We start from the raw sequence: 19346 nt of genomic DNA on the forward strand, positions 1-19346 counted from the left end.
ATGAACCAGAGATGGGGTACTCAACCAGACACTAAATCTGTTGGCACCTTCACCTGGGACTTCCAGCCTCCAGATATGTGAGAAATAAATGTCTGTTGTTCATAAACCACCAAAAACAACAAAACAAAACCAAGAAAAACTCTTCTGGGCATTTAATTATAATAGCAATTTTATTTTATACATTTAGTCATTCATTTTACCATAAAATCACTTTTTCCTCAGGGTTTATAGATTCTGCTTAGTAAATCAAATTGTTGAAAAGAAACATTTAAAAGCTCAAAGGACTTTGGAGCATGAGAACTGGAGTTAGCTTTGGGGGGTCATCTAAGTCTTCCAGGTCATTTTTCAGATTTGGCCATCATTCTTCTAATTACCTAGAGCTGTGCTGTTTCTGGAGATTGGAGCCTGACATAGGATTTTTTTCACTCACTTCTTCTCTTTTATAAAAAATTAATTATTTATTAAAAAATTATAAGCAATTTTTTTTTTTTTTGGCTTCACCACCTGGCATGTGGGATTGTAATCCCTCAACCAGGAATCAAACCTTTGCCCTTTGCCTTGGAAGCATGGAGTCTTAACCACTAGACTGCCAGGGAAGTCACCACTTTTCTCCTTGCTATACAAAACTGCTGGTCCTTTAGCTCAGCTTCTCTTTATTATTATATTTCTCAATTAAAGCAAGTGTCATCAAACTATAGCCCAAGTGCCAAGGCCTGCAGCTATGTGTTTTCGTGAAATGTTATTGGACATGCCTGCACTAATTCACCACCTAATGCCTATGGCTAATTTTGCATGATGGTAGAGCTGAGCATTTGCAACAGAGACCGTCTGACCCACAAAGCCAGAAACATTGAGATTTACTATCTTTTCTGGTGTTTCAGATAGTAAAGAATCTTCCTGCAAAGTAGGAGATCCAGGTTTGATCCCTGAGTCAGGAAGATCCCCTGGAGAAGGAACTGGCAACCCACTACAGTATTCTTGCCTGGAGAATCCCATGGACAGAGGAGCCTGGTGGGCTACAGTCCATGTGGTCTCAGAGGCAGACATGACTGAGTGACTAGATGACATATGACATGACATTTACAGAAAAGCTTTCAGACCTCTCATTTGAAGCATAAATCGTTCTGCTGTTGGGGGTTTATATTACTTTCTTAGGGCTGATATAACAAAATACCACAAACCTGGTGATTCTTATGGACTGTATGTTCGTGTCCCCCTAAATTCGTATATTGAAGTTCTAAGGCCCAGGGTGATGGTATTTGAAGAAGGGATCTTTGGGAGGTGATTAGGATCAGATGAAGTCCTGTGGGTGGGGCCTTCATGGTGGGATTAGTGCCCTTATGGGAGGAGGAAGAGAAAGAGACCCCTTTCTCTTTACCTTGTGATCACACAGCCAGGGGCAACTGTCTGTGAGCCAGGAAGAGAGCCGCACTCAGTGATGCTGAACCCAAAACACATTTCTGTTAGTAAGCCATCCAGTCTATGGCATTTTGTTATGGCATCCCCAGCTGATGGTTACAGTGCTTTAAAACAACAGAAATTTATTCTTTCACAGATCTGGAGGCCAGAAGTTTTAAATCAAGGTGTCAGTAGTGTTGGTTTGTGCTGCAGGCTCTAAGCAAAAATCTCTCCATGTGTCTCTCCTGGCTTCTGGTGGCTGCCAGCCATCTCTGACATCCTCCACTTGTTGACACATCATGTCCATCTCTGCCTCCACCTTTACATGGCCTTCTTCTTGGGGTCTCTCTGTGTCTTCACATGGCTTTCGTATAAGGACAGAAGTCACTGGAATAGGGTCCACCCTAGTCCAGCATGGCCTCATCATAAGTAACTACATCTGTGAAAGTAAAAAGAGAAAGTGTTAGTTGCTCAATCATGTCTGACTCTTTTCGACCCCAGGGATTATAACCCACGGAGTTATAACTCCTCTGCCCATGGGGTTCTCCAGGCAAGTATAAGGAGTGGGTAGTCATTCCCTTCTCCATGGGATCTTTCTGACCCAGGGATTGAACCCAGGTCTCCAGCATTGCAGGTGGGTTCTTTACCATCTGAGCCACCAGGGAAGCCAATATCCCAATTTGCAAATAAGGTCATTTTCTGAGATTCTGGGTGGACATGGCTTTTGGGTAAATTCACGGGCTGTGTGAATTTACATGGCTGTGTTAGGCTTCTTCAGAGGCTAAACTTAAAGTCCTGTGGATGTGGAAGTGTTTTCAAACATGTTTAAAGTGTTGAGCAATTATTTAGTGGAACTTATGGCCAGTCCCTTGGACTGCAAGGAGATCAAACCAGTCAATCCTAAAGGAAGTTAACCCTAAATATTCATTGGAAAGACTGATGCTGAAGCTGAAGCTCCAATACTTTGGCCACCTGATGCAATGAGCTGACATATTGGAAAAAACCCTGATGCTGGGAGAGACTGAAGGCAATAGGAGTAGGGGGTAGCAGAGGATGAGATGTTAGATAGCATCACTGACTCCGTGGACATGAATTTGAGCAAACTCCAGGAGACAGTGGAGGACAGAGGAGCCTGGTGTGATGCAGTCCATGTGGTCACAAGGAGTTGGACACGATTTGGTAACTAAACAAGGAACAATGGTCCAGTCCAGCTCTCTTGTGATTGACGCTGGGGCTTCCCAGAGTGAGGAAAGTATTCCCTTGGTAAGGGAGGGTCCCTCCCCTGTACACCACGCTCCTTCCCCCACACCCTCCAGACTGCTTGGCTTCTGGACGGCTCTCCAACCTGACCTGAATTTCTAAGAACTGTGACTCGTATTAGATGAGGAAAGGAGAAAAAGGCTTCTTGGGGTGGGGGACAATGGTGATGGCCAATTTTTATTTTTTAGAAATTAAAAATTTATTTATTTATTTGTCTGCACTGGGTCTTAGTTGAGCCACGAGGGATCTTTCGTTGTGGTGCACGGGCTCTCTAGTTGTGGGGTGAGGGCTCAGAAGTTGAAGTGTGTGGGCTCAGTTGCCTAGTGGCATGCGGGATCTTAGTTCCCCAACCAGGGGTCCAACCCACAGTCCCTGCTGCAGGGTGGATTCTTAACTACTGGGCCACCAGAAAAGTCCACATCAAATGTATTTTAATAATCGAAAAATGAGTCTGTGTGCACACAGAAAAATTAAAATGGTTCCAGAGTTGTCCACAGTGGAGATGATTCTTCCTCCCACTTTAGACCCCTCTGGTTCCTTTTTCTGAGGTGGGCCAACTTTATGAGCCCACCACCTGGCAAGTGACACCTGGCCTCACTCAAGAGAGCACTCTGCTTGTTTTCGCACTCTACTGTTGCTGTCTTGAAATTCATAATGATTTTTGGCAAAGGGTTGCCTTGTTTTTATCACTTTATTTTTACCACTTTATTTGCACTGGGCCCTGCAAGTTATGTAGCCATCCTGCTTTGACCCACCAGTGTTGGCAATTTCTTGTTTGACTTCCATGAATTTTGTATGTGTATTAACCATTGTTAATCACTTAAAAAATGGGAATAAACTCTATACACTTTGTTCTTTTCACTTAATAACTATCTCAGAGGTTATTGCAAAGCTGCACATATTTTTTTTAAAAAAGCTTTTTAAAATTTTATATTGGAGTATAGAGTGTGTTAGTTGCTTAGTTGTGCCCGACTCTTTGCGACCCCATGGCCTGTAGCCCACCAGGCTCCTTCGTCCATGGGATTCTCCAGGCAAGAATACTGGAGTGGGTGGCCATTTCCTCCTCCAGGGGATCTTCCTGACCCAGGAAATGAACCCATGTCTCCCACTTTGCAGGCAGATTTTTTTTTTAACCACTGAGCCACCGTGGAAGCTCAGGAGTGGGATTGGTGGGTCACATATTCTTTATTTCAATGGTTGCAAAACATTCCATTGTATATGACATAATTAATTGGCACAGTTCTCCAATGGGAACCATTCAGGTTGTTTTCAGTTTTCCTCTGGCTCAGCCTGCAATGCAGGAGACCTGCATTCAACCTCTGGGTTGGGAAGATCCCCTGGAGAAGGAAAAGGTAATCCACTCCACTATTCTTGCCTGGAAAATCCCGTGGACAGAGGAACCTGGCAGGCTATATAGTTCATGGGGTCTCAAAGAGTCGGACACGACAGAGCAACTTCATGTCTCTTCTCAGCTACAGACAGTGCTGCAGAAGTCTCATTACCCATACAGAGCTTTGTGTTTAGTCTGAGTGTATATATAGGATAAATTCCTAGAAGATGTGCTGAGTTACAGCATATATGCATCTCACATTTCAATAGATATTAAATCTGGACTGTAGTTGCACCAGCTTATATTTGGGTGTGGCTGGTTTCCTGTGACTTTGACAATACTCTATATGCAAACTTAATCAATTTGTTAGATGAAAAATGTGTTCTCACTGCTTTGACTTGGATTTCTGTCTTTATAGCCGAGGCTGAACATCTTTTCCTCTATTTATAAGCTTTCTGTGTTTTTTTCTATGACATTCTACTTTTTCTGTTTAGTTCCAGGTAATGTTTATTGGTTTGTGAGAATCTTTACTTATGATGGAAAGTAGCCCTTTCACTACCATAGATGTTGCAAATATTTCCCTATGTTTCTTATTTGTCTTTTGACTTTTTGAAGTGTTTTTTTGGGAATGTGGGGCTTAACATTTATTTTCTGTGGACAGTTTATTAATATATTTTATAGTTCCTGCACTCTATGTCTTGTTTAGAAAATCATTCAGCACTCCAATATCATTAAAGGAATCATCTCATTTTCTTCTCGTACTTTTCCAGTGAAAGTAGAATTTTAAATCTCTTACTTTTTCTTATTTTCACTGTCCTTTTCAATTAAGACTAGTTACAGTGGAGATGATACTGAAGTATTTTCTTTCAACCTATGTTTATCCCAGAGTAAAAATTCTGTAGTTACTTTCTGCTATAGGAATAGAACTTCAAAGGCATTTCTTATTTCATTTTACTGTCATCTAGCAATGCTTTCTGTATGAACTGTGGAAGAAGAAAAGATTTCCCAACTAAGAAAAAAGACTTCTATTTTTAAGATGTGTTTTCCTATTATAAATACGGCTCTAATGAGATAAGCGTACAAATGATTTTATGTTTAGCTGTTTTAAATTCTTTCTGCATTCAGAGAGGTATTAGTAGTTTTTCTTACTAGCAGCTTTGCTAAACTTGCTTTTCTGCAATCTGTGGATATTCCCAACAAAAGGGCATTAATGAGGCAGAGGACCTTGTTTTCAGAAAGTAGGTAAAATGACTATTTGTATTGCAGATTCCAATTTTAAAAAGAGACTCAAAGTTCTGAAGGATGTGTCAGGTTTAAAATGGCATTGTTGTTGTTCAGTTGCTAAGTCATCTCCAACTCTTTGCATGCAACCCCATGGACTGCAGCATGCCAAGCTTCCCTGTCCTTCACTATCTCCCGGAATTTGCTAAAACTTATGTCCATTGTGTCAAGGATGCCAGCATAAATCTACTCAATATTCTGTAATAGCCTATATGAGAAAAGAATCTGAAAAAGAATGGATATATGTTTATGTATAACTGAGTCTCTTTGCTATGCACCTAAAACTAACACAGCATGGTGAACCAACTATCCTCTAATATAAAATGAAAATTAAAAAAATAAAGTAATAAACCTGCTTTAAAAAATAAAATGGCATAAATCTGGATGGTTCACATATCTTTCCACATAATGTGGACCATCAGAATAAGGCTATCATTTAGGTTGACTCAATGGCCTCTGTGAGTTCTCAAATGATGACGGCAGCAGCTGGAGGGGAGCTCAAGGGCAAGTGGTGGCTTTCTCTGCACCAGGTCAGTGCGAGGGCTGGTGTCATGGGCGGTTCTGTGTACCATCGTGTCCCTGCCAGCCTGAACTCCTGCTGCTCTGGGCAGAACAGATGAAGATGTTATCTCGAGGGCATGGCAGACAACCTCTAGCTACAGAAAGGGGACACCACCAGGAAGCCAGGCCCAGTGGAGGCCAGGTCATCCGCCTGGCAGAAAAATACTAACAGGAAGTAGCAGACTTGTCTGCTGATGCCAAGTTGGAATCTGTGCATCTTCACCTACGTGAGGGCTGGGGTGCCTGCCTGGTCCTGGGTGCAGCTAAAAGGGTCTTCAACCATGCAACAGAGAGGCAAATATGTCTGGGGACTCAGGGCTGCAAGAGGGGACAGGATGCCCGCCTGATTAGGGCAGGGGGAGGGTGTTTTCAACACACTGATGTTACTGAATATGCTATTTTATTTTTTTTCAGTATGATGACAATTTTATTATATCTTCCATATAACTTTGATAGTGTACATATCAGCATGTTAATAAAAATTGTCTTTTGTTTTGCCATTATGGTCAAGTTTTCTTTGCTTTTTAAATTAATTAACCTGTCTATTTTTGGCCAAGCTCAGTCTTCATTGCTGTGCACGGGCTTTCTCTAGTTGTGGCAAGCAGGGGCTACAGTTTAGTTGCGGTTCATGGGCTTCTCATTGCGGTAGCTTCCCTCATTTCCGAGCACAGACTCTAGGCATGTGGGCTTCAGTAGTTGGTGGCACATGGACTTAGTGGCTCTGTGGCATGTGGGATCTTCCCAACTAGGAACAGGGATCCAACTGGTGTTCCCTGATTGGCAGGCAGATTTTCAAATACTGGACCACCAGGGAAGTCCTTCTTTGTTTTTTAAAAAAATTTTTATTGAAGTGTAGTTGAGTTACAATGTTGTGTTAGTTTCTGGTATATAACAAAGTGATTCAGTTATACATGTATTTGTTTTCATATTCCTTTCCATTATGGTTTATCACAGGATATTGAATATAATTCCCTGTCCTATAACTACTACTTGACTACTTGTTGATTACTCAGTTGTCTCCAATTCTTTGCAACGCTATGGACTGTAGCCCACCAGGCTCCTCTGTCCATGAGATTTTCCACGCAAGAGTACTGGAGTCGGTTGCTATTCCCTTCTCCAGGGGATCATCCTGACTGAGGGATCGAACCCGGGTCTCCTGTACTGCGGGGAAATTCTTAACCACTGTTTCACCAGGGAAGCCTGAAAGAAGATGGTGTCATGGATATTTGAAGCACTGGGTGACATCACCCCCATATCTCTGGACCCTCTAGGAAGGTTTTAATATTTGTTTTTATCTGACCTCCCTCAAGGGCCTGGGAGTCAGGGCTGGGGTCAAGTGAAGTGGAACCTTTGTGAGTTATAAATTCTTATCACTATTATATTGGTAAAATGTATTTTTCAATTTTATGAAAACAAATGATGACCATAGCAGACACTTAAAAATTTTTTTCCTACTTAACAAAATAAACCACCAACACCTCTCGTATTTAAAGATTGTTCTAAACCATCCACCCTGACTCCCTGTGGCAGTTTCATGGAGGCACGCAGAAGGCATCCTTTGACCGTGGCCATTAATAAAGAGATTGTGTAGCTCTTTATGTTTGTATCTTCTTCTGTGTATCTCTTGAATATTCTTCTATTGAGTTTTTGCCTTTTCCTTATGATGGAAGAGGAAAAAGCATAAAATATTATATATATTAGTATTATACATTAGTTATATATATATAAGTATATATTAGTTATATATATATATGTGTTTTATATATATACATATATACAGGCTTATACACACACACACACACACGCACATATGTATGTTGTTAAGAAGAGCAAAAAATTTTGAAATCCCTCCAAAATTTAGAAAGAGATGTCTGGAGAAAATTTGCATGTTAGTGAGACACTCTATTTTCTTGGGCTTCAAAATCACTGTGGACGGTGACTGCAGCCATGAAATTAAAAGATGCTTGCTCCTTGGAAGAAAAGGTATGGCAAACCTGGACAGCATATTAAAGAGCAGAGACATTACTTTGCAACAAAGGTTCATCCAGTCAAAGCTATGGTTTTTCCAGTAATCATTTACAGGTGTGAGAGTTGGACCATAAAGAAAGCTGAGTGCCGAAGAATTGATGTTTTTGAATTGTGGTGTTGGAGACTTTGCAAAGTCCCTTGGACTCCAAGGAGATCAAACCAGTCCATTCTAAAGGAAATCAGAATATTCATTGGAAGGACTGATGCTGAAGCTGAAGATCCAATACTTTGGCCACCTGCTGTGAAGAGCTGACTCATTGGAAAAGACCCTGATGCTGGGAAAGATTGAAGGCAAAAGAAGGAGATTGGCAGAGAATGAGATGGTTGAATAGCATCACTGACTCAACGGACATGAATTTGAGCAAATTCCAGGAAATAGTGTAAGACAGAGGAGCCTGGCATGCTGCAGTCCATGGGGTCACAAAGAGGCACACATGATTTAGCAACTGAACAACAAGTTACTAGTACTACTATTACTAATGTGTCCTATCACATAATCTTTAGCAACAACTAGTGAGTGTGTGTTCTGGGAATCAATGAATCTTTCTAATACCAAAGACTCACTCACAGTATGTGATATTTCCCTTAAGACATGAGGCAGCTTACAAAAATACATTCAGTACAAAAATACATTCAGTACAAAAGAAGAAAATAATCACAGAGAATCAGAGTGACAGGTAGGAAAAGAGCAAACTTTGGATAAGATGAACACAGAGGAATTACATAACATTTTCTTCTTAACATAGGTGGCCTGTCTTTGGTTTTAAGCTCTTAACACATGTCAGAGGAGGGTAGGCAGTAACATGACCACGTTTGAGAGTCCTGTTCAGTTCAGGCCAGACTAACTCTGTACAGGTTGAGCCTACGGCAACACTGTTGAAACTGCATCATAGCCCCAGCAATAAAGACTGGAAACAGGAAAGTGGACTGGAGGAGGATCTTTTATGTTTTAATGATAAAAAGTGAAACTTTTCCAAGCTATTGACTAACACACTGCTGGAGAGTTGGCTTAGGGCAGGACCCACCTGGTGAAGGACTGACTTGAGTGTGGCCTGGTCCGGGTTGGGGGTGGGGAAGGGCAGATCTTTACTGAGCTTCTGATTTCCATCTGCTGCCGGTTTCTAATCATTCTACAATTTTTCTCCCTTTGGGCAAAATAATCATGTTTCTAAACCTTCTGTAATCTTGCAGCTGCTGGTATTGGAAGAGCCTGAGACAGGTCCAGTCCCTTGGTGGTGATTTAGTTACTAAGTTGTATCTGACTCTTTGCAACTCTATGTACTGTAGCCCACCAGGCTCCTCTGTCATTGTGATTTCCCAGGCAGGAATACTGGAGTGGGTCACCATTTCCTCCTCCAGGGGATCTTCCTGACCCAGGGATAGAACCTGGGTCTCCTGCATTGCAGGTGGCTTCTTTACAGACTAGAAGCTACTATATAACAGCACAGAAATCTTGTTTTAGTCCTATGTTGTTTGGACCTTAATCAGGGTCTGAACCATAGGACCAAATTATAAGGAAACCAGCTAAAGATGTGAAACTTTTAGAGAAGACTTTCCCTATGTATGTTTGAGTCTTGTCAGTAATTCCTGAGCCGGAATACTCCATGTGTGTGTATTCTCACTATATTATAACAAGCACGATGAAGGTGTGTAAAAGCAAATGTAAACTTCATGGTTCAATTTCCCCAATTTGGGGATTGATCATCTTTGGCAAAGTGATTAAACTTTTGTGTTAGCTCCTCACTTTATGGCTAATAAATAAGAAAGATTAACTTAGGTCAATGTATTGGTTCACAAGTGTGCATTGGGTTTAATCATTCTTTTTCTTTGCTTCAAGGATTTTGACTCTTTCTTCTCTGCAAAAGAAGAGAATATTATTTATTCCTTCCTTGGCTTGGCTCCCCCTCCAGGCTCAAAGGTAAGCTTGAGTATCCCCATGGGGTTCGATATAGGTCATAAGTGAGGATAAGATCAGCATCTGAGACTGTTAAAAAAGTAATGATCTTTAAATTAACATGTTTGTAGTATACTTCTTTTTCTTATGCAGAGATATCATGCATGGGTTCTACTAAAACATATTTCAGAACTATACTTTTATTATTTTTGAGGTTTACACCCATTGTAATAAGTTTCATAGTACTTAAGAAATATTGCATTCAATAATTTTTAGTGTGTTAATTGAATAAGTAAAAATATAAATTCTCAGGTTATATCTGTAAAATTATTTTGTCATGAATTTTTCATAACAGCTTATTTTAGTTAATTTTATAGTGATATATACTCCTGTATTATTTCTGTTTAAAATAAATTGAATTTTGCCTTTTTGCATCTGGTAAGGAGGGAAAAAGTATGATCTAGACTCATAAATAAATTTCATAAGGTTTTTCCCCCTTCTAGTGTTGTTTCATCTTTAATTATGTATTATTATATCATTGAAGTAAAGAATTATGCTAATAACACAAGTACCATGAATTCGAATGTTTGATGGAGATCGCTTGGCTTTATTCTTTACTTCCATTGAAATCCTTACCTCTACCAAGCATCTCATACATGACTCTCCATAGATACAAGACAAGCACACATTTATCTAATTCATTTATTTCTTAGTTAATTTGTTTGTGCCCTGCTTCATTTCAAAAGAGATTTGTGTGAAAGTTAATTCTCACACAATTAAATTCTGAGTTCCCCCCAAAGGCTTACCTTACAGAGATGGGTGTGTCTCAGAGACATGTGGGTGTGCTGTCTTCCATGTGTCTGCATTCTTCAGCTAATAATACCTGAGGTCTCTTGTGTGAAGTTTAACAGATTCCATCTCCAAATGGTAATGTAGATTTCTCAGGTAGCTAATGGTTCTATAGGAGGATAAAGCCTCCTATTAAGACAATGAAATACCTTTCTGGCTTTGGTCAACTTAAATGCAACATATTTCGTACATTTTATTAACAGCTTAAAAAAGTGCTAAAAACTGTTACACACAATTTAATCTTTTTTTATTTGATGAAAGAGTTTGTTAACTGAGTCACATCAGTTTAGCTATTATGTTTAAGATATGGTGCCTTAGTGTTAGGATATATTTCTTGGTGGGGACACTCAGGTCCCTGGGATCTTGAAAAGAAAGGAAGGGTGGAGGGAGGAGTGTTTCAGGGAAAGGTAAGAGCAAGTGCAAAGGCCCTGAGGCAGCATAGAGCTTGGAGATGAAAACCTGCTTGATGGCCATGAGGCCTGAGTCTCTGGAGTGAGGGAAACAGATACATGGGATGTAGGGGTGGCAAATGGGCAGCCTGTGGCTTACAGGGGTGCTCTGGGGTCTATCTTAGGTGTGTGAAGATGTAAGGGTTTTTAAGCAGAGGAATAAAGTGATCTTATTTCCTTCTTAGAACTCTTTTGACTACAATAGGATGAATAGATTGCAGTGGAATGAATGTCATGGTGGCTTGGACTAGGGTGATGGGGATAGAATGGTACAGAAGTGGATGACTTGAGTGCCTGTTCTGAAGGAAGAATGCTGGTGAGAATTGTTGATGGACTGAATCAGCGATGAGCATGTTGGACAGCAAAGAGATGTATTGCAGGCAGATTGTTTACCATCTGAGACACCACAGAGGGACCCCACTATTTGCAGCACAGTCTGGGCTAGAAGCTTCGTTGCTGTCACTATTGCTCAGAGTTTATGTGTGTGCACTCTGGCAAAGTCCTTCAAGTCTCCTTGGGGAAGACAGACACTTGGTGATTTATGGAAACAATATTATTTGTCACAGTATCATTTTGTAGTAAACAACATCGTGGAGAAGTGTCAGCAAGGAAATCAATCTTGCTCAAGCTAAAAATAGACATTCTTGACTATTGTGGAGAAAATGTATACTTATAAAATGATATTCAGCATTATAAACAGCATTATTGCTTACAGAACCAGTTTTTTGTCTTAGTCAGGCTGTTACAGGCCAAGTACTGGGCTGGTTTTCCCAAGAGAGCTTTGTGAGTAAGCACTGTCTCTGTAAAGTCAACCTTAGTTCTTCACAGGCATCTGGTCATATCTGATTCAATAAGCATCATTCTTCTATTTTATTTTTAATTGAAGTATAGTTGATTTACAATGCTGTGCCAACCTCTGCTGCAAGATGACCTAGGTATATACATATCTACATTCTTTTAAAATGTTCCTTTCCATTATGGTTTATCCCCAGAGATTAGATATAGTTCCCTGTGCTATACAGTAGGACCTTGTTGTTTCTCCATTCTAAATGTAATAGTTTGCGTCAACCAGCCCCAAACTCCCAGTCCATCCCTTCCCCCACCTCCCCGCCTTGGCAACCACAATTCTGATCTCTAGGTCTGTGAGTCTATTTTTGTTTTGTAGGTAGGTTCATTCTTTTTTATGGCCAAGTAGTATTCCACTGTATATATGTACCACATCATTATCCATTCATCTATCGAGGGACATTTAGGTTGTTTCCATGTCTTGACTATTGTGAATAGTGCTGTTATAAACATAGGGGTGCATGTATCTTTTTGAATTATAGTTTTGTCTGGGTATATGCCCAGAAGTGGGATCATATGATAATTCTATTTTTAGTTTTCTGAGGAACCTCCATACTGTTTTCTGTAGTGGCCACACCAACTTGCATTCTCACCAACAGTGTAGGAGAGTTCCCTTTTCTCCAAACCATTTCCAGCATTTGTAATTTGTAGACTTTTTAGTGGTGGCCATTTTGACCCATGTGAGGCGGTACCTTGCAGTTTTGATTTGCATCTCTCTGAAAATTAGTAATGTTGAGCATCTTCTCATGTGCCTACTGGTCACTTGTATCTTCTTTGGAGAGTGTCTATTAAGGTCTTCTACCCATTTTTTCAATTAAATTGTCTGTATATTTTGGTGATAAGCCCTTGTCAGCTGCATCATTTGCAAATATTTTTTCCCATTTTGTAGGTTGTCTTTTTTTAAAAATTTCTTTTCCTGAGAAAAAACTTTTAAGTTTGGTTAGGTTCCATTTGTTTATTTTTGTTTTTATTTCTATCGCCTTGGGAGACCAAGACATTTATATGAGTTACATCAGAGAATGTTTTGCCTATGCTCAATGAGCCTCATTCTTAATAACACACAATCAAGGCTTTGGTTGCATAACCAGTTTCCAATTATGCCTTGGTAACAGGGACTATAGATTCTTACTGAACCTAGGCAAATAACTATATTGTCATAAAAAGTAAAAAGATTCAATTAGAATTTTTGAATTCTGGGGAAATCAGGTAGAGAGAATGTTATTTACAAATGTTTGATTTCAGTGTACAAAAGCAGTGTCTGCCACAATGTCAAAATTTATAAAATACTTAAGATAAAAAACAGAGGACTTCCTGACATATCCAGAAAATAAAACATTAAAATAATGTCAACAATATTCCAAACAAAAACTACAATCATACCTCACTGATTCATTGTGTTCTATGTAATTAGCTCTTAATTACACTGGATCTGAGTTTAGAAATCTCAGGAATCCATCTACATCTCAACTAGAATTTTGGAAATTCTGACTCAGTCCAGTCATATGGTCTCTAACTGATGCTATCAGAAGCCTATACTCCACAGCACTCGAAGTATAATCCTTTTCTGTGGCACTCTGAGCAGTCATTCTACATAATAGATTAAGCATGATGGCTTGTAGCTGATTACAAAGGCTTTCAGGGAAGCTAAGAAAAATATCTGTGTGTGACAAAAGACTTAAAATTACTGTGGTTAATTCATTCTTATTAATTTTCAAATTTGAAAGACTTGATGAGAATTATGACAAGAATAATGCACCTGGCAAGAAATTTGGTTATATATGCTAACAAAGAGCTAGCAGAAAAAGAAATTAAGAAAACAATTCCATTGCAATTGCAGCAAAAAGTAAAATACCTAAGAATAAATTTGACCAAAGAGCTGAATTACCTATGCACTGAGAACTGTAAGACATTGTTGGAAGAATCTGAATAAGACACAAATAAATGGAAAGATTTTCTGCATTCATGGATTGGAAGAATTAACGTGGAATCTATAAATTCTTTGACCAAATTTAGGAAGTTTTTAGCCATTATAGTTTCAAATATTATTTCTGCCCCATTTTTTCTCATCTCCCCATCTGACAGTCTAACTCCATATATGTTAAGTCTTTTGTCATTATCCTATATTTCCTTGAAGCTTTTTTTTTTTTTAACCTTGTTTCTCTCTAGTCTTCAAATTGTATAATTTCTGTTTGTCTATCTTTAAGTTTACTTACTTTTTCCTCTGTCATCTTTATTTTGCATTCAGTCTGGTGATACTTAAATTTCAGATATTGTACTTTTATTTTACATTATAGAATGTCCCATTTGTTTGCTGTTTACAGTTTTTATTTCTCTGCTCATAGTTCAAATTGTTTCATCATTGTAAGAATATTTTCCTTTACATCTTTGAGTATATTATAGTCTTAATAGTTGCTTAAAAAATTCCTTGGCTGCTAATTCCAACATCTGGCTTCTTTCTGGATTGTTTTTTCTTTTTGGGGGTGGGTCACATTTTCCTTGTTCTTTATACTTCAAGGGTTTTGGATACTTGGACATAGTGAATGTTGCGTTGTGCAGACTGTATTTTGTTACATTCTTCTGAAAAATGTTGATTTTTTTTTTTTTTTGGCTTAAATAGGGCATTCACTTTGTTGTACTCAGACTGCAAACATTATGTTTCTAGCAGCAACTTAAAACTGAGTTGAGTTCTTTTTTCTTTAGCTGAAACCAGTCACATGCACACATTGTTCTGGGCTCAGCTGAAGATTTTGGCAGAGTTTACAAACAGAATCTGGGGCTCTCTCCATTTGCCTCTCTCCTGTCCAAGATTCTGTCTTGATTTTCCAGGGGCTCTGGTTGCCCCAAATTCAGGTTTTTCAGACAAGAAAAAAAAAAATCTGTGAATTTTCTGTTGTGGTTTTATGTTTCTCACAAGATTTGCTTACTTTCAGGTTTAAGCCCTGAGAATGGCAACTCACTTGGTGCTATTCCTACTTTCTTAAAAAATATTAAAAAAAATTACTGCTCAGTAGTGTTAACTATATTTACATTGCAGTGCAAAAGATCTCCAGAACTTTTCATTTTGTAAGACTGAAAGTCTTATATTCATAAAACTCCCCATTTCTCCTTATTCTCAGTCCCTAGTGACCACCATTTTTTCTCTGTTTCTATGAATTTTTTCCATTTTAGATTCCTCATATGAGTGAAATCAAATGGTAGTTGTCTTTTTGTGACAGGCTTGTGTCAGGATTTCCTTTCCTTCTTTTTTTTTAAGGCTGAATAACATTCCATTATATATTCCATTCACCCACTGATGGTATTTGGATTGTCTCCACTTCTTGGCTTTTGTTAATAATGTGGCTGTGAGCATGAGGGTACAAATCATTCTCATCTTTCAAGTGTCAACTTCCTCTTGAATCATCTAGCTTTGGTTCATTCTCTTGTTTTTCCTTTACTTATGTCTTAAAGAAAATTTATTTTTTTAATTTCACCTAGAGTTTATAGTCAGTGTCTGTTAGAGTGTCTGTAGAAGATTACTTTCCTATACTAGAATTAGAGTTGTCAGTGAAATTAGATTTTAGTGAAGATTGAAACATGTTATAACAATAAAACAATAATTAAAAGAAAACTTGAAATGAAGGGCATAAACAAAAAGAAACCTGGAATATCGGCTTTCAGAGGAATTAAAGCTACAGAGGAATTAAAGACCAAAAGTGATAATGAAGTAAAAGAGGTATTATATAAAGAAAAATGGTAAAAATATATGAAGAAAATATAGTAGTTACGGATCTTTGTGGATCATAGTACATGGCAGTCAAATACATAAACCAGAAACCCCTAGAGAAAACTTGTTAAAAATATACCTTTCAATACATACCTTGCATTTCTTACATATTGTACTCTTTTAAGCATACAAACAAATGTTATTAGCAAAATTAATTTTTAAAAATCAAAGTTAAGAAAATTTCTTACAGTATTATTGGGATATAATTGACATATAGCCCTAGAATTTAATGTACACACCATAATCATTTATATGTATCATGAAATGAACCACAGTAAGTTTAGTGAACATCCATTATCTTGTATAGATACCAAACCGAAGAACTAGAAAAGAAATTGTTTTCCTTGTGTGAGAATTCTTAGGATTTACTCTTTTAACATTTTTCATATATCACATACAGCTTTGTTAATTATATTATCATGTTGTATAGTACATCTCTAGTTCTTATTTATCTTGTCACTGGAAATTTGTACCTTTTGTCCATCATCATCCAGTTCACTTCTACCCACCCCCTAACTCTGGTAAACACATTTTTTTTCTATGAGTTTGTTTATTTGTTTTTGAATTATAATTAACCAACAACACTATGTTAGTTCCCATTGTACAACATAGTGATTCATTATTTCAGGATGTTTCAAAATGATCACCATAATAAATCTAGTTACCATACAAAGATATTACATAATTGTTGACTGTATTCCCTATATTGTATGTTTCATAACAGTGATGCATTTATTTTGTAACTTAAAGTTTGTATGTCTTAATCTCCCTCAGTTATTTATTTCCTCCCTCCATCCATCTCTACTCTGGCAACCACTATGTATTTATGACTCTGTTTTTGTTTGGTTATGTTTATTCATTTAGTTTACTTTTTAGATTCAATATATGAATGATACCATACAGCACTTGTCTTTTTCTGTTTGACTTATTTCAGTTAGCATAATACGCTCTAGATCCATCCATGTACTTGAAAATTCCATTCTTTTATATGTGTGTGTTGTGTGTTAGTTGCTCAGTCATGTCTAACTCTTTGCGATCCCATGAACTATAGCCTGCCGGGCTTCTCTCTCCATGGGATTCTCCAGACAAGAATACTGGAGTGGATCACCATTCCTTTCTCCAGAGAATCTTCCCAACCCAGGGATCAAACCTGGTCTCCTGCATAGAAGGCAGATTCTTTACCATTTGGGCTACAGGGAAGTCCTAATTCTTTTTATATGACTGTGTAAATTCCACACATATATGGGATATATATATATATATATATATATATATATATAAAATATCTTCTTTATTTACTCATCTATTTAAGGACACTTAGGTTGCTTTGATATCTTGGCTATTGTAAATAATGCTGCAATGAGCATTGAAGTGCATATATTTTTTTCATATTAGTGTTTTCATATTCTTCAGATAAATACTCAGGAGTACCGCTGATGGATAGTATGGCAGTTCTATCTTTAATTTTTCGAGGACTCTCCATGCTTTCTTACCTAGTAGCTGTAACAATTTTTATTTTTATCAATGGTGCATGAGGGTTCTCTTTTCTCCATATTCTCACCAAAACTTGTTATATGTTGTCTTTTTTTTTTTTGCTTTACAATATTGTGGTGGTTTTTGCCATACATTCACATGAATCAGCCATGGGTGTACGTGTGTTCCCACCCTGAACGTCCCTCCCTATCCCGTCCCTCAAGGTCATCCCAGTGCACCAGCCCTGAGTACTCTGCCTCATGTACCAAACCTGGACTGGCAATCTATTGCACGTATGATAATATACATGTTTCAATGCTATTCTCTCAAATCATCTCACCCTCACCTTCTCCCACAGAGTCCAAAAGTGTTCTTTACATCTGTGTCTCTTTTGCTGTCTTTCACATACAGTCATCATTACCATCTTTCTAAATTCCATATATATGCATTAGTATACTGTATTGGTGTTTTTCTTTCTGACTTACTTCACTCTGTATAATAAGCTCCAGTTTCATCCACCTCATTAGAACCAATTCAAATGCATTCTTTTTAATAGCTGAGTAATATTCCATTGTATATATGTACCACAGCTTTCTTATCCATTCGCCTGCTGATGGATATCTAGGTTGCTTCCATGTCCTGCTATTGTAAACAGTGCTGTGATGAACATTAGGGTACATGTGTCTCTTTCAATTCTGGTTTTCTCAGTGTGTATGCCCAGCAGTGGGATTGCTGGGTCATATGCAGTTCTATTTCCAGTTTTTTAAGGAATCTCCACACTGTTCTCCATAGTGGCTGTACTAATTTGCATTCCTACCAACAGTGTTAGAGGGTTCCTTTTTCTCCGCACCCTCTGCAGCATTTATTGTTTGTAGACTTCTTGAGTGCAGTCATTCTGACCAGTGTGAGATGGTACCTCATTGTGGTTTTGATTTGCATTTCTCTGATGATGAGTGATGTTGTTTTCATGTGTTTGTTAGCCATCTGTATGTCTTCTTTGGAGAAATGTCTTTTTAGTTCTTTGGCCCAATTTTTGATTGGGTCGTTTATTTTTCTGGAATTGAGTTGCAGGGGCTGCTTGTATATTTTTGAGATTAATTCTGTCATTTGCTTCATTTGCTATTATTTTCTCCCATTATGAAGGCTGTCTTTTCATCTTGCTTGTAGTTTCTTTCGTTGTGCAAAAGCTTTTAAGTTTAATTAGGTCCCATTTGTTTATTTTTGCTTTTATTTCCATTACTCTGGGAGGTGGGTCATAGAGGATCCTGCTATGATTTATGTCAGAGAGTGTTCTGCCTATGTTTTCCTCTAGGAGTTTTATAGTTTCTGGCCTTACATTTAGATCTTTAATCCATTTTGAGTTTATTTTTGTGTATGATGTTATAAAGTGTTCTAGTTTCATTCTTTTACAAGTGGTTGACCAGTTTTCCCAGCACCACTTGTTAAAGATTGTCTTTTCTCCATTGTATATTCTTGCCTCCTTTGTCGAAGATAAGGTGTCCATAGGTGTGTGAATTTATCTCTGGGCTTTCTATTTTTGTTCCATTTATCTATATTTCTGTCTTTGTGCCAATACCATACTGTCTTGATGACTGTAGCTTTGTAGTAGAGGCTGAAGTCAGACAGGTTGATTCCTCCAGTTCCATTCTTCTTTCTCAAGATTACTTTGGCTATTCGAGATTTTTTGTATTTCCATACAAATCGTGAAATTATTTGTTCTAGTTCTGTGAAGAATACCGTTGGTAGCTTGATATGGAGTGCATTGAATCTATAGATTGTTTTGGATAGTATACTCATTTTCACTATATTGATTCTTCCAATCTATGAAATGGTGTATTTCTCCATCTATTTGTCTCCTCTTTGATTTCTTTCATCAGTGTTTTATATTTTTCTATATATAGGTCTTTTGTTTCTTTAGGTAGATTTATTCCTAAGTATTTTATTCTTTCCATTGCAATGGTGAATGGTATTGTTTCCTTAATTTCTCTTTCTGTTTTCTCATTGTTGGTGTGTAGGAATGCAAGGGATTTCTGTGTGTTAATTTTATATCCTGCAACTTTACTATATTCACTGATTAGCTCTAGTAATTTTCTGGTAGAGTCTTTAGGGTTTTCTGTGTAGAGGATCATGTCATCTGCAAACAATGAGAGTTTGACTTTTTCTTTTCCAATCTGGATTCCTTTTATTTCTTTTTCTGCTCTGATTGCTGTGGCT

The 19346-nt window shown here is 38.0% G+C and overlaps 1 protein-coding gene across 2 annotated transcripts in view; it reads left to right on the forward strand.

Annotated features, from left to right (window-relative positions):
- Positions 1-19346, forward strand: part of SH3BGR (SH3 domain binding glutamate rich protein) — a 63285-nt gene that overhangs the window by 8748 nt on the left and 35191 nt on the right. For both annotated transcript variants that reach the window (XM_070466789.1, XM_070466788.1), the window contains exon 3: positions 9696-9776. In XM_070466789.1, the coding sequence (XP_070322890.1) occupies positions 9696-9776 (81 nt within the window). The remainder of the gene's footprint in view (positions 1-9695; positions 9777-19346) is intronic.

Source organism: Odocoileus virginianus, chromosome 4, assembly GCF_023699985.2.
Source record: "Odocoileus virginianus isolate 20LAN1187 ecotype Illinois chromosome 4, Ovbor_1.2, whole genome shotgun sequence".
NCBI classification, from domain to species: domain Eukaryota; kingdom Metazoa; phylum Chordata; class Mammalia; order Artiodactyla; family Cervidae; genus Odocoileus; species Odocoileus virginianus.